Consider the following 16,065-nt stretch of genomic DNA (forward strand, 5'->3'; position numbering starts at 1 on the left):
CCTATAAAACTCCTGAGACACCAAAGTGTATTGCAAATGTGGACTGAGCCTTAAGTACACACTGGCTATGGTCACAGTCAATGAAAATGTCATTACATACAAATAAGCACAATAAAAACGCCACTGCTGCTGTTGTTGTTTACTTTCCTGAATGAAACAGCTCACTGCTGAGTAAAAGTTTGCTCTGTAGACTGTACAGCCTGTTGAATCAATCCCACGAAACTGTACACACAAGAAAAAGGGACGACGCCTCTGTTTCGATAGGCTGCAGGTATATCTCTGAGAAAGGGGCGGACACCAGCCCGTACTTTTAAATGGGCTTGATGTTAAAAAGCACGGCTAACCTTGTCGGACAGCGAGAGCTCGTGTTCTCGGGAGGGTAGTGGCTGTTGCGTTTATTGTGGGCGTTGTATGAGAGGTGTACCTGCCCTGAAAGACGCGTCAGGTAGTTGAACCACAGACAAGACACCAGCAGAGTGGGAATACTAACCGTGCCATCGAAGCAGACGGGTGTTGGAGAAACTCCGCAGCTGTCATCATGTTCAGCAGAAAAAAGACCGGAAAGAACAGCGTGGCCATCAATGATAAAAGGTCGGTGGCGAGCGGATACATTTTAATCTGCATTGTTTTTGTTGTGCTGAGGTGTTTTAATCGCGTCGATCCGGAGTCACTACGCTTTACCTGCTTTGCGTTTCATTGTCGTTTGGAGTGAGTGTAGTAACCACTAGTCGCGTTGCACAAGCAAACCCGTATTTTAAAATCTGTCTTTCTGCTAAATCGGGTTTATGCTTGCTTGACTTAAATTTACTGTAGTAAGGGTGTGGCGCTGTAACAGGTTGGATAACTTTTCTCAGAGATATCCTACATATTGCCTGGCTTGTGTGGTTTCTCTGCAACTCTGGGTTGGTCTCAGTTCACATTTAAAAACTTCTTGTGGTAGTGGCACAAATATTCAAATTTAATCTGGTTTCAAGGGTAGTTTACTTAAGAAACATGTTTATAGTGAGGGAGAGTGTGTAGAAAGATTACACTGAATGTAAACAGATTCAGACTGTATCTGGACCTTCATCTCTTTGTGATAAAAAACTAGATAACCTTCAGATAGATATTTTAGTTCTGACACACTCCATTTGAGGAGTGCAGGTAAGACAGTCCAAGGTGAGAATGACAGGTCTGAGTAAAGTATTTTGTCAAATAGCAAAGTGATTACTAATTATTCTGGAGTGACGTGACCGTAAAGTGCACATAACAATGTGCAGTGGTAGTTGAAATGTAATATTTTTTTTATCATTTATTATGTGTGTTTTTAATTTACAGTAATCAGCAGTTCATTGTTCTTATTGTATATGGTTCTCAAGTTACACATGAATCAGAACAGGCTTGAGTCAAGACGTGTGGGGGATGTTACAAGACAGCTCATTGGTTAAGGACAGAAGTGTAATCGCAGTGACAAGTTCAAGTTCAAACAAGCATAAACTTCTAATGGATCGGGGGGATGAGTCTGGCCTCAAGCTTCGTTCCAGCAGGATTCAATATCGGACGCTAATATTGCAGGGTCGTTCACTGCAACTGTGAAGGATTTTAATCTAGGAGTAGAGTTTCACTTTGAGTCAAAATTATTTTATTGGTTCAAGATGTACCAAAAAAAGAGTTTTTTCTAAACGCATAGTTTTCTGTTTAGGTCGTCTTTGGGTGTTGTTTGCCTGTGGGTTTGACAGTGGGTCACTCTGTGTCAAATGTGCCAAGTTTTGTAACTTGTCTGTCTGCTTTTGACAGAAACAAGCCATGGCATACTGAGATATGGGCAGTTTGTTTGCAGTGAGCTAAAAAGGACAAAACCTTAGGCTTGTTCATTGCACACGCACCACTACATTTATTGTTTTATGTTTAAGCATTTGTATATTTTGGATTTGGGAACGTCTCTAGGGAAGGGAAGTGAGCATCAAATAATTGCTTGCCACACCCAGAACTTCATCTCAAACTAATCAGATTAAATCATTTTCTTTAGGCAGCGTGTCAAATGTTGCTGCTTGTCCCGTCGTCTGTTATGTAAATCTGTCAGTTTTACATGTATAAATAGGCAGGGTTGTTTGTGTATGTCTTGCTGCTTAAATAGTTGTTTTTGATTAAATAAGTTACAACAACATTGGTTACACAACCTCAGTGCGGCTGTGTTTTCCCACTTATTTTGATTGCTTTCACATGCCGTTGAATTCAGATCGGACGACATAGAAAGTCTTTTTAATCATTCTTGCATGCATAGTGACACATTAGTCAAACTTGTTAGACCTGTTTGAGTTTCTGGCACCCTTATTAAAACACCTTATTGTTGTAATTATCAGTGTCATTTACATATCTCACTCATAACTCAGTTCTACAGTGAAACAAAACTTTAAATTAAGATTAAACTGTTTTGTGTTTTCTGACAGGGCATTATCATTTAAGTCAGTGTGAGGTATTTATAACTGCCATTAACATGCACTAACCTCATTATTAATGATTCTTACTGTTGGAGGTTATAACAACATGCTTTGTCCTCGAGGCAAATACGACCCAAGATGTGTAATTCATTTCTGATCAAGTTTAGTCATGTCTACCGCGCACTGTCAAATGGCATTTCTCTGAAATTCACAGAATGCACTTAAAAACTATGTCAGGCTGCTGAAATGTTGAACAGTTTCATCGGAGAGACCAACTTAGTTTTTTTTTTTGGTAGCACCGTGGTTCTCCTAACAGATCTGAAGTCTGTGCCAGATGATGTGGAATGAAAGTGTTTCAAGTCCGCTATTTATTTTCAGAGCATCTCGACATGACAGAGAAGTGAAGTGAGATGTTCTGTCCTAGATCCAGAGATACAGCATAACAAACCTACTACATCTGCAGCAGTATTTTGGGAAAATGCAGAGTGAAATGTGTATATGTGGCTCTGTATATAACTGCTTCCACAAAGAAAAACTTCCTCTTATTTCACCTCAGGCCCACTGAAACTGATTTGACATCCCTTATCGACAAGTTGCAGAAGAATGCAGACAAAGTGGAGAAGAACATCATTGAGACAGAACAGAATCTCAACAGGGTATGTACAAAACAACTGTGTCTGTGGATTATGAATCAAAGCCAGAGAGTTAGTCACTTTTCCTTTTTTCCCAACATTAAGCATGTTAATGCCCCATCAAAGACGCCAGTTCAGGGTTATTTGGGGTAAAATAGCGGAAAGTGTATGCAGTGTTATTTTGGTATTATTTATATACCAGTATAGTATTTTGAATTAGCTTTTAATTTTTTTTCAGTTTTTTTTATTTTGTTATGGTTTAATCTTATAACAGTACCAGTTTTCAAATAGATGATTTTTAATGTTTGTTTTAAAGAAGTCTCTTCTGCTCACCAAGCCTGCAGTAAAAATGTGAAATATTTTTACTATTTAAAATAACTGTTTTCTATTTGAATATATTTTAAAATGTAATTTATTCCTGTGATTTAAAAGCTGATTTTTTTAGCATCATTACTCCAGTTACATGATCCTTTAGAAGTCATTCTAATATTCTGATTTGCTGTTCAAAAACATTTAATATTATTATTATTATTATGTTGAAAACAGCTGAGTAGAATTTTTCAATTTAAAGCATCCTTGCTAAATAGAAGTATTAATTTCTATCATTTCTTTCCCAAAAGAAAGCTTTTTATTTCAGATAAATGCTGATATTTGGATCTTTTTACTCTTCAAAGAATCCTGAAAAAAATCTCAGCTGTTTAAAATATTGATAATAATAATAATAGTTTCTTGAACAGCAAATCAGCATATTACAATATTTTCTGAAGGATCATGTAACACTGAAGACTGGAATAATGATGCTGAAAATGTAGCTTTGATCACAGGAATAAATTACATTTTAAAATATTTTAAAATAGAAAGCAGTTATTTTAAATAGTACAAATATTTCACATAATTACAGCTTTTGCTGTATTTTGGATCAAGTAAATGCAGGCTTGGTGAGCAGAAGAGACTTCTTTAAAATCATAAAAAATCTTTTGACTGGTAGTGTATATTTGATTATAATTATTATTAATTATTTCTTTTTCTAAATATTTCTATGTAGCTTAAACCAACTTTTCTAATTGAGTTTTTTTTTTAATTGTTTAAAAAATGGTTTAAATTGTTTGTCTAATATTTGTCTATAATTAAAACTATCTTAATAGTTTTAATTTGTGGCGAATGATAATGGGAAGAACATTAAAGTGACAAAGCGCCCAAAAAAATCCAAAAATGTCATATTTACTCACCCTTGTGCAATTATGAACCTGTATGACTTTTTTTTTATTTCTTCTGTGGAAGACAAAAGAAGTTATTTTAAATAATATTTCAACTGTTTTTGTCTCTACATGAACAAAAAAACTTATTTAAATTATTAAATTAAATTATTTCTAGTAAATTATTAAATAAAATGAGTCATACAAGTTTGGAACAGTTTGTGAATGAACCATCTCTTTAACTACTGATACATAACTATCCTTAATTGTGTTTCTCTTGTGTTTTCTAGGATATCAAGAAGATCAATGAAGGCAAGCAGCCCCTGTACCAGGAGGACACCAACAAGAGGATCCTGAACTCCCTGGAACTGCTAAATAGCCTGGATGAAGATGCAGCCCAAGCCTCTCGCTTGAAGCACCCTCAAGCTGAGATGATTGAGAAGGAGTGAGTACAAACATCATAACTCTATCTGTATAGCCACCTTTCAGCTGAAGTATCCAATAGCGTCTCATTATATGCTGTGAATGCTTCTGCTGTGAATTTTGCTGGGATTGTGGATGACTCATTATTTTTTCTCCTCAATTGAAAAGTATGAAACAGCTGCGAGTGCGTGTGATGAAGCTCCGCGAGGAACATGACCGCATTTACCACATCACCCGATCGGAGCATGTTCCCACTGTCAACTGGGGAAAGATAATTGATGAGAAACTGGTGTGTATCTAAACAAACATCTCTTTTTTTCTTCTTATAATATATATGGTTTCAAATGCAAATGATTCATATTCGAATGTGTTGTGATGCAGGCAAATGTGAACAACAAAGGATACGGACAAGATCTGCTCACCATTGAGAATGAAGTTGAGGAGCACAATATTTTCCACAGTGAAGTCGAGGCACTGGCTCCATACGTCACTGGAGACCGGGTACGTTTTAACCGACTGTTTGAAGTAAACGAAGAATAGTTGACGTGCGAATAACATCTGTGACTTTACTTGCATAACAGGACAGTGTGGATGGCCAGCAGGCGAAGTACAGCAAACTACTGGTGAGACTTCATTTTCTGCTTTCAATTTTCAACCTAGATATGCACTGAAGTTGTAATAGTTGTCAAGTGGCAAGTCTCATTTGATCATGTCTGTCTCAGGCGAGCTCCGCAGCGCGTCAGAAGAACCTGCTCAGTCTGAGGGACTACATGCAGCGCTGCACCAACGAGCTCTACTGGATGGAACAGCAAGCTGAGGAGCGAATCGCATATGACTGGAGCGACAACAACCTGGACTACCCTGCCCGAAAGAGGCAGTACGAGGTAAGGCTTAGAAATGAGCAGCTTCTTAATGATAGGTAATACATAAATGAGACGTAATTCTAGATGGTAATAAGACTGCGGATTATAGCTTGTATTGAGGTGTTAGATTTTAAGTATGCTTTCATAATTCAAACCGCCTACAAATTATATGATTATATAGTACTGAAATGCAACACCAGTATATTTTAACATGCTGCTTTGTACTTCATCAGAACTTCATCAGCAAGTGTCTGGAGTCGAAGGAGAAAACCATCACCCAGCTGAATGAAGATGGAGAGGAACTTATCGAGCAGAACCATCCGGGGAAAAATGTCATTGGGGTAATATTACAATTTTTTTTTTTTTTTTTGTCAAAAACTGGTTAAAATACACTGAACCTGTTTCAGGCATTATGGGATGTCTTTTTACAGTGCATAACTGTAATGCATTGTATGCGGTAATACTATAAACACCAAAACAACATATGACGTTCATCACCAGTCAAAAGTTTTTGAACAGTAAGATTTTTAATGTTTTTTAAAGAAGCCTTTTCTGCATTTATTTGATCCAAAATACAGCAAAAGCAGTAATATTGTGAAATATTTTTACTATTTAAAATAACTGTTTTCTATTTGAATATGTTTTAAAATGTAATTTATTCTTGTGATTTCGAAGCTGAATTTTCATCATTATTACTCCAGTCTTCAGTGTCACATGATCCTTCAGAAATCGTTCTAATACGCTGATTTGTTGTTCAAGAAACATTCTTATTCTTATTGATATTTAAAAGAGTCAAGTACATTTTTTCAGCATTCTTTGATAAATAGAAAGATCCAAATATCAGCATTTATCTGAAATAAAAAGCTTTTGTAAAAATACACATCTATACCATTCAGAAGTTTGGAGTCTGTATAATTATTTGGGGGGGAAGAAATTATAGAAATTAATACTTTTATTTAGCAAGGATGCTAAAGTGGTGATAAAAAACATTTGTAATGTTACAAACATTTCTGTTTCAGATAAATGCTGTTCTTCTGAATTATCTATTCATCAAAGAAACTTTTTACTCAGCTGTTTTCAACATAATAATAATAACAATAAATGTTTTTGAGCAGCAAATCAGAATATTAGAATGATTTATGAAGGATCATGTGCCTGGAGTAATGATGCTTAAAATTAAGCTTTGAAATTACAGGAATAAATTATATTTTGAAATACATTTGAATAGAAAACAGTTATTTTAAAAAGTAAAAATATTTCAAAATTTTACTGTAAATGCTGAACCATGGATCAAATAAATGCAGTCTTGATGAGCAGAAGAGACTTAAATTAAAAAAAAAAAAATCACAAAATCTTACTCTTCAGAAACTTTTGACTGGTAGTGTATATATCATCTGTTTGAAGCACAATAATTTGATTCATACTTTAAAACAACCACCATAATTGATATGTGGATTAAAGTTTTTTTAGTTAGATTCTCAAACACAGGCTTATTAAAAACATTTAATAACGTATGGTGTCACTTTCAGATAATGTACTGTCTGACTCTGTAGACTTTCTGCTATTTTATGTTATTATTTATTGAATTATTTATTCTTAAATGCAGTTGTGTTTTAATATATTATTATGTTAATTTATTGCTGGATATTTTCTTTTACTGTCTTATTGTATGTTATAAGTTGGGGTTTTGTTAATTGGGGTGTTTGGGGAAATCTTGCAGAATTTTAACTTGTGGCATGTAGAAAAATTAAATAAAGAAAAAACAGCGTAATAATAAAGTATAAAGACAAAACACCATCTGGCTATCTCACATTATAAATGAATGTAAATAAACCTAAAATAAACTAAAAATATGACTCCAATGCACATAAGTAATAAAAAAAGACATTTCAAATTGAATATAATCAGTGATGGGTCAACCAAGGAATTCTCAAAATACCCCTTTCTTTATAAATTATAAAATGATGCCTACATTTAGTGTCACAGTGGCATTGATGTATATGCTTATTCTTAAATAAATCTTGTTTTTAGGCACACATGGATGCCGTACATGCAGACTGGAAGGAATACCTCAACCTGCTCATCTGTGAGGAGAACCACCTCAAGAACATGGATGATTATCACAAAGTCAGTTTGCATTTTGCATCATTTCCTATTCTGTACTTCCTCACGTTTGCTGTCAGTCTTGCTCAGTTGCATTCTTTTTATTTTTCCAGTTCCACAAGGATGCAAGAGACACCAGCGACTTGTTGAAACGCCTGGAAACTGAGATCAGCCAGAAGTACAACCCTGAGTTTAAAGACATGTACCAGATGGAGGGCCTGATTGCTGACCTGAATGTAAATACGTTGTTCTACTTTGACACCTATTGCTACATTTTTACTGAATTAAAAGGTGTCTTCATACAGTCTGTGTCTGTGTTTACAGGATCAGGCAAAGGCCATGGACCATTACGACGAGCGGCTGAAAGCTCTTCAGAAGCGCAGCCTGCAGGTGCTCCCTCTGAAGTACCGCAGGGAGACTCCTCAGAAACTGCTCCCTATCGAGGCTCTGTGTGAATACGAGGCTAATGAGGTACGGAGTTTGAGCTCTCGCTCACTCTATGCATACGGCTTAGAGCTCCACTAATACCAGTCAGTGAAACATCAGCTATTATCATGAGTAAGCGCAGGAAAACGTTACACTCTGTCTCTGCTCGCGTTTTGGATTCCCCCATCTAATGTATTTAAATCCTTAAGACGGCCTTCACCTAAACGATTCATCTCGTATAAACCTCTGGAGACGTGTGCAGGGGATTTTGTACGGATTTCACATTTATTTCGAGAGCTTGCGCCTTTTAGCTGCAATATCAAGTAGAGACAGAGCTAACTTCGCTTATTTTGTATGACACAGGGCTCAATTTTGCGAGGGGAGCGCTACACCCTGCTCAGGAACAATGGGCCCAAATGGGACGTGAAGGACGGCAATGGCCGCACCATGAGCGTTCCAGGAGTGTGCTTCACAATCCCACCGACCGACCCTGAGGCTGTGGCTGTTGCTGATAGGTGGGTATTCCTTTATATGTATATGTAATTTTTAATGTATACGCTTACAAACGTGTCTAATATGAAAACATCTTTGCAGTCTAATAAACCAGCACAAAGGCATCAAACAAAAAGTAGCCAGCAGCAAATCTGGACTACAGGCACGACTGGCAGAGCTGAAGAAGGAGAGTACAGGAGGTCAAGATTTATGTTATACAAGTCTTTTATGTTATACGCTACCAGTCAAACGTTTTTGAACAGTAAGATTTTAAATGTTTTTTAAAGAAGTCTCTTCTGCTCCGCAAGCCTGCATTTATTTGATCCAAAATACAACATTGTGAAACATTTCTGATTATTATTATTATGAATAGAAAGATCCAAAGATCAGCATTTATCTGAAATAAAAAGCTTTCGTAACGTTATACACTATACCATTCAAAAGCCTAGAGTCAGTATAATTTTTTTTGGAGTATTAAGTATTAATAAAGCATTAATTATAGAAATTAATAATTTTATTTAGCAAGGATGCTTTAAATTGATCAAAAGTGACGATAAAGACATTTATAATGTTACAAAAGATTTCTGTCTCAGATAAATTCTGTTCTTCTGAACTTTCTATTCATCAAAGAAACCTGAAAAAATTCTACTCAGCTGTTTTCAACATAATAATAATAATAATTTTTGCTGTACTTTGGATCAAATAAATGCAGTCTCGGTGAGTAGAAGAGACTTTAAAAGCATTAAAAATCTTACTGTTCAAAAACTTTTGACTGGTAGTGTAATCAACTTAGATTACTCTCCTAAAGAGAGTAAAATACTCAATTCATTCACTTCTCAAACCTCAGATAAACAAGAGCAGCAGTGCCGCCAGCTGATGGCAGGACTGGATAAAGTGGTCGGTGATCTGGATAAGCAGGAGAAGGCCATTTACTCTCGTGTGCGCCCCCCCACTGGAGCAGACACGTCCTGTGCAAGACAGCGCTGACAGGCTACAGGACATTAAGGTACAAAGTCTGGTGTTTTTTTTGTTTTTTAAGTATGTATTTCATAGTGGACATAATGCATCAAAGTGTTACGAGTCTGAATAAAGAATTTTTTTTTTTTAGTGAATTTAATTCTAATAATGTTTATTAAATTAAATCTGAGCAGTCACATTAGTACAGTGGTTCTCAGTTTTTTGTAACACCCTTTTTAGAAGTATTAAAACGTTAGGTGGATTCTTATGTGCATTAGAAAGTCTTAGCATGTTCAGACCCGATAAAAGGTTATAATTAAGAAACTGCACATAAATTGTCTAAATAATTGTCATAAATCTGTCAACAAAACAGTAGATTTAAATGTTTGAAAGTGAATGAGAATCTGAAATTTAAAGGGATTGTTCACCCAAAAATGAAAACACCGTCATTAATTACTCATCCTCATGTCTTTCCAAAAACGTAAGACCTTCATTCATCATTGGGACACAAATAAAGATATTTTTGATGAAATCTGAGAGCTAGGACATCGTTAAAATAGTCCATGTGACATCAGTGGTTCAACTGTAATTTTATTAAGCTACGAGATCTTTTTGTGTGCAAAGAAAACAATTTTTTTTCTCTTCCGTGTCAGTCTTCAACGCATGTTCACAAGACTATTTTAATGATGTTCTTATGACCTTTCTGGGCCTTGAACATGTCCGTTTTGTTGCCGTCTATGGAGGGTCAGAAAGCTTTTGGATTTTGTCAAAAATATCTTAATTTGTGGTATGAAGATGAACAAAGCTCTTACAGGTTTGGAACGACATGAGAGTGAGAAATTAATTTTAGAATTTTTTTGGGTGAACTTTCCCTTTAAACACAAAAGCATTACTTTTGATCCTGTATTTTAGAAACAAAAGAAGTTTTGACTTCATGGCTTAAACCAGTATTTTCTTCACAGGACATTGCTTCTGCTGTTCGTAAGATAGAGCCAGAAAAGTCTGCAAAAGTACAGGAGGCTGAGAATTTCCTCAGATCCTCTCCCAAATGTGCAAGTGCACCACAGCTCTACTCCAAGGTGGATGACACTAACAAAAAATACAATAAAGTTGATTTGCTGTTGAAGTGTACTGATGACAAGTAAGTATACTTCCTGTTTTACAATTGAAGTCAAGAATGTCATGTTAATTGAGAGCTTGAATTGTAAGCCTAAAAACTGCACTTTTGTAGACTGCAGAACTCCTATCGCCTGGAGAATTCTCTGCAGAATGGCAAATCTCTGCTGTCCACCTATGAAAACAAACTGGCAAGAGAGGAGGTGGCCCCATCTGACCCCGCCGCACTGGATAAGACCCAGCGTGAGCTGGCGGTAAGTTTAGCAATCCATGCCACTTTTTTTTTTTTTTCCTCTTGATCATTTTTTCCAAGATTCACTATGCACTCATGTCTTGAATTCCTGTCTCTAGGACATTGCATCTGAGCTGAGGAGCAAAAGGTCTGCTATCACAGAGACTGAGCAGAACCTGAGAGATGCCAAGGCCAGCTGCAGCAACATGGCCAACAAAGTGCAAGAACATTGCCCTGATATTGAGCGGCAAGAGGCCGATGTTCAGAAACTCACCAAGCGCTTTGACAACCTGAACAGACAGGTTGATGCAAGGTGAGTTCATACTAAATTTATTTTGAATGGAAATGTACTAATTTAATTCCACAGATTAGTCTCAATTAGTTTACTGTGTGCTGTGATTATATTATTACTTTTACATAATAGGACTGGTTTTACTATTAATGTTTATGGTTTCACTTCCTAAGGTTGAATTTGTTAATATTAGTTAATGCATTGTGTCAAGAACAGCATTTATTACAACAATGAAAGTAATGTTTATGAACTGAACCTTGGAGTAAAGTGCTGCCATGTTTATTTTATATAAATACATTATTTCCATAGCATAAGTCCTACAGAAAGTGAGTCTAATCAGAAAATAAGTCTTTAATTATTTCTAATGTTTTCATTGTACAGATCTCAATGTCTACAAAGAGCCAAAACCGCCTACGCCAACTACCACAATGACTATGACAACCTCAATAGCTGGCTTTCTCGAATCCCAAACTATGAGCCACGTGAAACTGATGACATCAGACAGATTGACGACAAACTGAAAAATCAAAGAGTAAGACTTGAGCAGGTTCTGTCATTACGATAATTGCATTATACTATTACAAATTACATTTATTTACCAAAACTGTGTTTGAAATGTACAGAATCTGCTCTCTGACATCGCCAGAAAGGAATCAGACCTGAACAATGTGTCTAGAAATGCACAGCTTTATCAGCAAGCAGTCAAGGTACAAAAATCACAGGCATGACTTCTAGAGCATTGTCCTACTATCATGTTTATGCAAAGCCATGTGAACCCCTTTGTGTCGTGGCTTTCAGGACTATGAAAATGAAGCGGAGCGGTTTAAATCCATCCTTGACCTTGAAGACGGCTTGGTGCCTCAGACATACAAAAGGAGCAGACTTGAATCTCCTGCCATGAAAGTGAAGAGAGAGGTGAATATTTTGAAACAGGTTGCTGGATCAAGTAATTAATACATTTAAACATTTTTCTCACTAGTAAAGTTTAAACAATTGCTGTGTTTTAAAGGAATCTGCAATCGACTCCAAATTCACTGAAGTGAATGCTGTGAACAAGCAGAGACTGCAGAACCTAGAGTTTGTTCAAAGCCTTCTTAACCAGGTAAAACACATTAACATACATTAACATGCATAAAAATATCTATAGCATTGCTTTTTAACACATTCAGTATTTTTGCAATTCTTTACAGCAACCAGAAGTTACAGTGATCCAGCACAATGTCCAGACGGTGAGATCATCAGCCCCAGGAGAAGAGCCCTGGAGAATCAGAAAACAGCTTCAGGAAGAAATTCAGCGCAGAGACCAACTGGAAAGAGAAATTCAGAGTGTCCAGAGTGACATCTATTTACTGGAGGGCCAGAAACCGCAGGATACAATCGTCAAGAAAGAGCTCATCAAGAAGGTGCACGACCCTCTACTTGATGAAGAGTATCACCGGGTTCAGCAGAAGCTCATGGAAGAAAGCAGGACCACTCGTGTCCTCGAGAGCGAATTGGACACCCTCCAAGTAAAGCTGCGTGGGATTGAGACCGAAATGAAAGAAGGAGCTCAGCAGTATACAGTCAAAGAGGTGCTCCGCATTGAGAGGGACCGGGGACAGGAGGAAGAGCTCAGGAGACTGAGAGAAGAGCTAGAAGAGGTCAAGAGGCTGAAGATGGTCCGAGAGAATGAAATCATTCAGATTCAAAAGCAAGTGACGATTCTTGCGGAGGAGAAGAGCAGGGAGCAGGAAATCATCAGGGAGGAGGAAGTCATTAAGGTTCAAAACGATCCTCAACTTGAGAGCGAGTACAGACTATTGCTTGAGAGGAAGCAAAAAGAGTTGGACAGCCGAAATGAACTCGAAGACGAGCTTCGCTTCCTGCAGGAGAAGCTAAAGCGTCTTGAAAAGGAAAAGGCAATGGCTGAGGAAAAGATCTCCATCAAAGAAGTACTGAAAGTTGAGAAGGATATCGCCTTGGAGAGAGAGGTAGAGAACCTGAGAAGACAGTACGAAGATGAAAAAACCAAGCGCAGCTCTTTGCTGAGAGAGAAAACCGACATTCAGCGCAAGATTACCAGTCTGGAGGAAGAGAAGTCGAAGGTCATCATTCAGGAGAAAGTCCGTGAGATTGTCCGTCCTGATCCCAAGGCGGAAGCGGAGGTGGCGAATCTTCGACTTGACCTGGTGGAGCAGCAGAGGAGATGCAGAGATTCAGAGCTCCAGCTGAAGACCCTCCAGGATGAACTGACAATGCTAAGAAACAGAGGCCCGCAAATTGAATACAAAGAGATCATCAAAGAGGTCATCAAATACAAGATTGACCCAGAAACCGAAAGGGAACTGGAGAAACTCAGGAACGAAATTGTGGACAAAACTCACCAAACCGAGAGGTTCGAGATGGAGATCCTCCAACTCAAAGACGAAATTCAAAGATGGAAAGACACCAAGCCTCAGATTCAGACCAAGGAGGTTGTAAACGAGGTCCTGCAATACAGAGAAGACCCCAAAACCAGGGAGGAGATTGAGAGTCTCAAGCGGAAACTGGCTGAGGAACAGAGGAAGCGCTTGGACCTGGAAAACGAAAGGGCCTCCAATGAAGAAAGGATCCGAATTAAGAAGATCGACTTGTCACAGGTGAGGGAGAAGTTTGTCCAGCAAGAAGTAGTGAAGATGGAGCAGGATCCAGTCTTGAAGTCTGAATGTGAGACCTTCACTCAAAATATCAACAACGAGCAGAGACAGAAAGAGATCTTGAAAGAAGAGCTGATCAGGTTGCAGCATCAAAAGACCGACTTGGACATTCAGCTCGAGGAGCTAGAACGTGAACGCAGAGTCCGCAGAGAAGCTGAGCTTGAAATTCAGAGGCTGAGAGTGCGGCTTAATGAGCTAGAGATCAGGGACAAGGAAAACCGAGAAAAGGTGACAGTAAAGCAGAAGGTCGTACTCCAGCAGGACCCTCAGCAAGAGAAAGAGCACTCCATCCTACGTCTTCAGGTTGAAGAGGAGAGGCACAAGCGTATGCTCCTGGAGAAGGAGTATAACGCCTTGTTGCAACAGCAGGAAATTCTCGAGAGGACCGAAGTGCGTGAAAAGGTTGTGCGAACCGAAAAAGTTCAAATCGAACGAGACCCAGAAGCTGAGATGGACATTATCAGGCTAAAGAAAAGCCTTGAAGAGGAGGAAAAACGACGTCGTGAGCTGGACCAAGAGATTATCACCATAAACTCAAAGCTTTCGGAGATGGAGTTCACCAACACAAAATCGTCCAAAGAGCTCGACTACATTCGCGATGAAAGCAACAGGTTACAGCAGGAGAACCAGCGCCTACAGAACGAAGTAAGGAAGCTTCAAGCCGAGATCGAGATCACGACAAAAGAAACCAGACACATCACTGAGACCTCTTCGGTGGAGAGCAGCAGGAATCTGGAAATTCGTTTGGATTCCTTGCAGAGAGAACTCTCTGAGCTGAGGCGCATCCGAATGGAGAAAGACGAAGAGATTGAAAAGCTCCAGAAGAGTCTGTCTGCAATGAGAGTGAAGAGGGAGCAGCGAGAAAGCCACCTCCGCCGCTCCATTGTCGTCATCGATCCAGACACCGGAAAGGAGATGAGGCCCGAGGAGGCCTACAAGCTCGGCCTGATCGACTGGAAAATGTTCGTCAACCTTCAGAGTCAAGAATGCGACTGGGAGGAGATCACAGTCAAGGGTCCGAATGGCGAGTCCTCCGTCCTTCATGACAGAAAGTCGGGCAAGAAGTTTTCCATCGAAGATGCTCTGAGGGCTGGAAACATCACAAACCGTCAGGTGCAACAGTATCAGAACAAAGAGATAAGCATCCAGGAGTTCGGGGTCATGCTGTCAGGCAGAGGCAAATAAATGAGAAAAACGACATAAAATGTTGTATTCTGTGTTCCCAAATTGCTGTTGAAATCTCTTTTTATATTCACTTTCAAATACAGTATGTATTTATTTTTAAATGCATTCTTATATTAATGCAAGATGGTGTTCCTTTGGTTATGGTGTTGAATTTGGGTTAAAGTTTCTATCACTATACCTATGAATCTTCACTGAAGATTAGCAGACGAGACACTTGGAGAATGTTTTACTGAAATCTAGTTCAGTTTTACGGTTATCTGATCTAATATATGCATATAAAGTGTGTGCCTTAAATGATAAAGTTACGACCCTATCTGTCTCTCTTTATGCACTTGTTACTTGTGTCAGATTATTCTACTTTCATGTCTGATTTGAGATTGAAAAAATGAAATGTGGATGCATCTGAGTACTGTGGTCTTTTCCTTCATCTTTATCATGAAGTAGTAAAAGCTTAAACTGTCTTTACATTCACTTTTTAGTTAACAAAACATTTAGGTGTCTTTCATGTATGGTTTCAATGGTTCCCAAACAACACACACACACAAATAAATAAACTAAATAAATAAATAAAAGACTGAACTGTTTTGATTACTTAAAATAGATTCAGTTTTTAAATTATTAAATTATAATTGCAGTTTTAAAGAGTAAAAAATACATTTTGAACCTTGTTTTGCACGAATTTATTGAAAATTTTAGATATAAAAAATCTAGGCAGTTGTTAAACTGCAGTTACGTAAGATTACAAATAAACATTCAGACCACAGTTGCAATTTTATCATTTCACATGAGCTTTAGCAAATGCTGACATGGTCAATGTCGTTTCCATCACATCTTAAAGGGTTAACTATTAGTTCACCCAAAAATGAAAATTCTGTCATTAATTACTCACTCTCATGCTGTTCCATACCTGCAAGACATTTGTTTATCTTCGGAACACAAATTAAGATATTTTTGATGAAATCCAAAAGGTCTCTGACCCTCCCATAGACAGCAAGGGTACCACGTTCAAGGCTCAGAAAAGTACTAAGATGATCGAAAAGTAGTCGATGCGAC

The 16,065-nt window shown here is 37.9% G+C and overlaps 1 protein-coding gene across 1 annotated transcript; it reads left to right on the forward strand.

Annotated features, from left to right (window-relative positions):
* Positions 1 to 327: 327 nt before the first annotated feature.
* Positions 328 to 15,418, forward strand: ppl (periplakin). The gene is given in 23 exon segments (XM_051105999.1): positions 328 to 591; positions 2,977 to 3,076; positions 4,539 to 4,693; positions 4,840 to 4,960; positions 5,053 to 5,172; positions 5,253 to 5,294; positions 5,394 to 5,555; positions 5,768 to 5,875; positions 7,566 to 7,661; positions 7,751 to 7,873; positions 7,962 to 8,108; positions 8,427 to 8,578; positions 8,658 to 8,755; positions 9,403 to 9,485; positions 9,487 to 9,561; positions 10,475 to 10,653; positions 10,744 to 10,882; positions 10,980 to 11,173; positions 11,534 to 11,684; positions 11,776 to 11,859; positions 11,951 to 12,067; positions 12,162 to 12,254; positions 12,343 to 15,418. Coding segments are annotated over 23 exon segments (5,262 nt in total). The 5' UTR covers positions 328 to 538; the 3' UTR covers positions 15,013 to 15,418.
* Positions 15,419 to 16,065: the final 647 nt, after the last annotated feature.

The sequence above is a fragment of the Labeo rohita genome, chromosome 3 (assembly GCF_022985175.1).
Source record: "Labeo rohita strain BAU-BD-2019 chromosome 3, IGBB_LRoh.1.0, whole genome shotgun sequence".
NCBI lineage: Eukaryota > Metazoa > Chordata > Actinopteri > Cypriniformes > Cyprinidae > Labeo > Labeo rohita.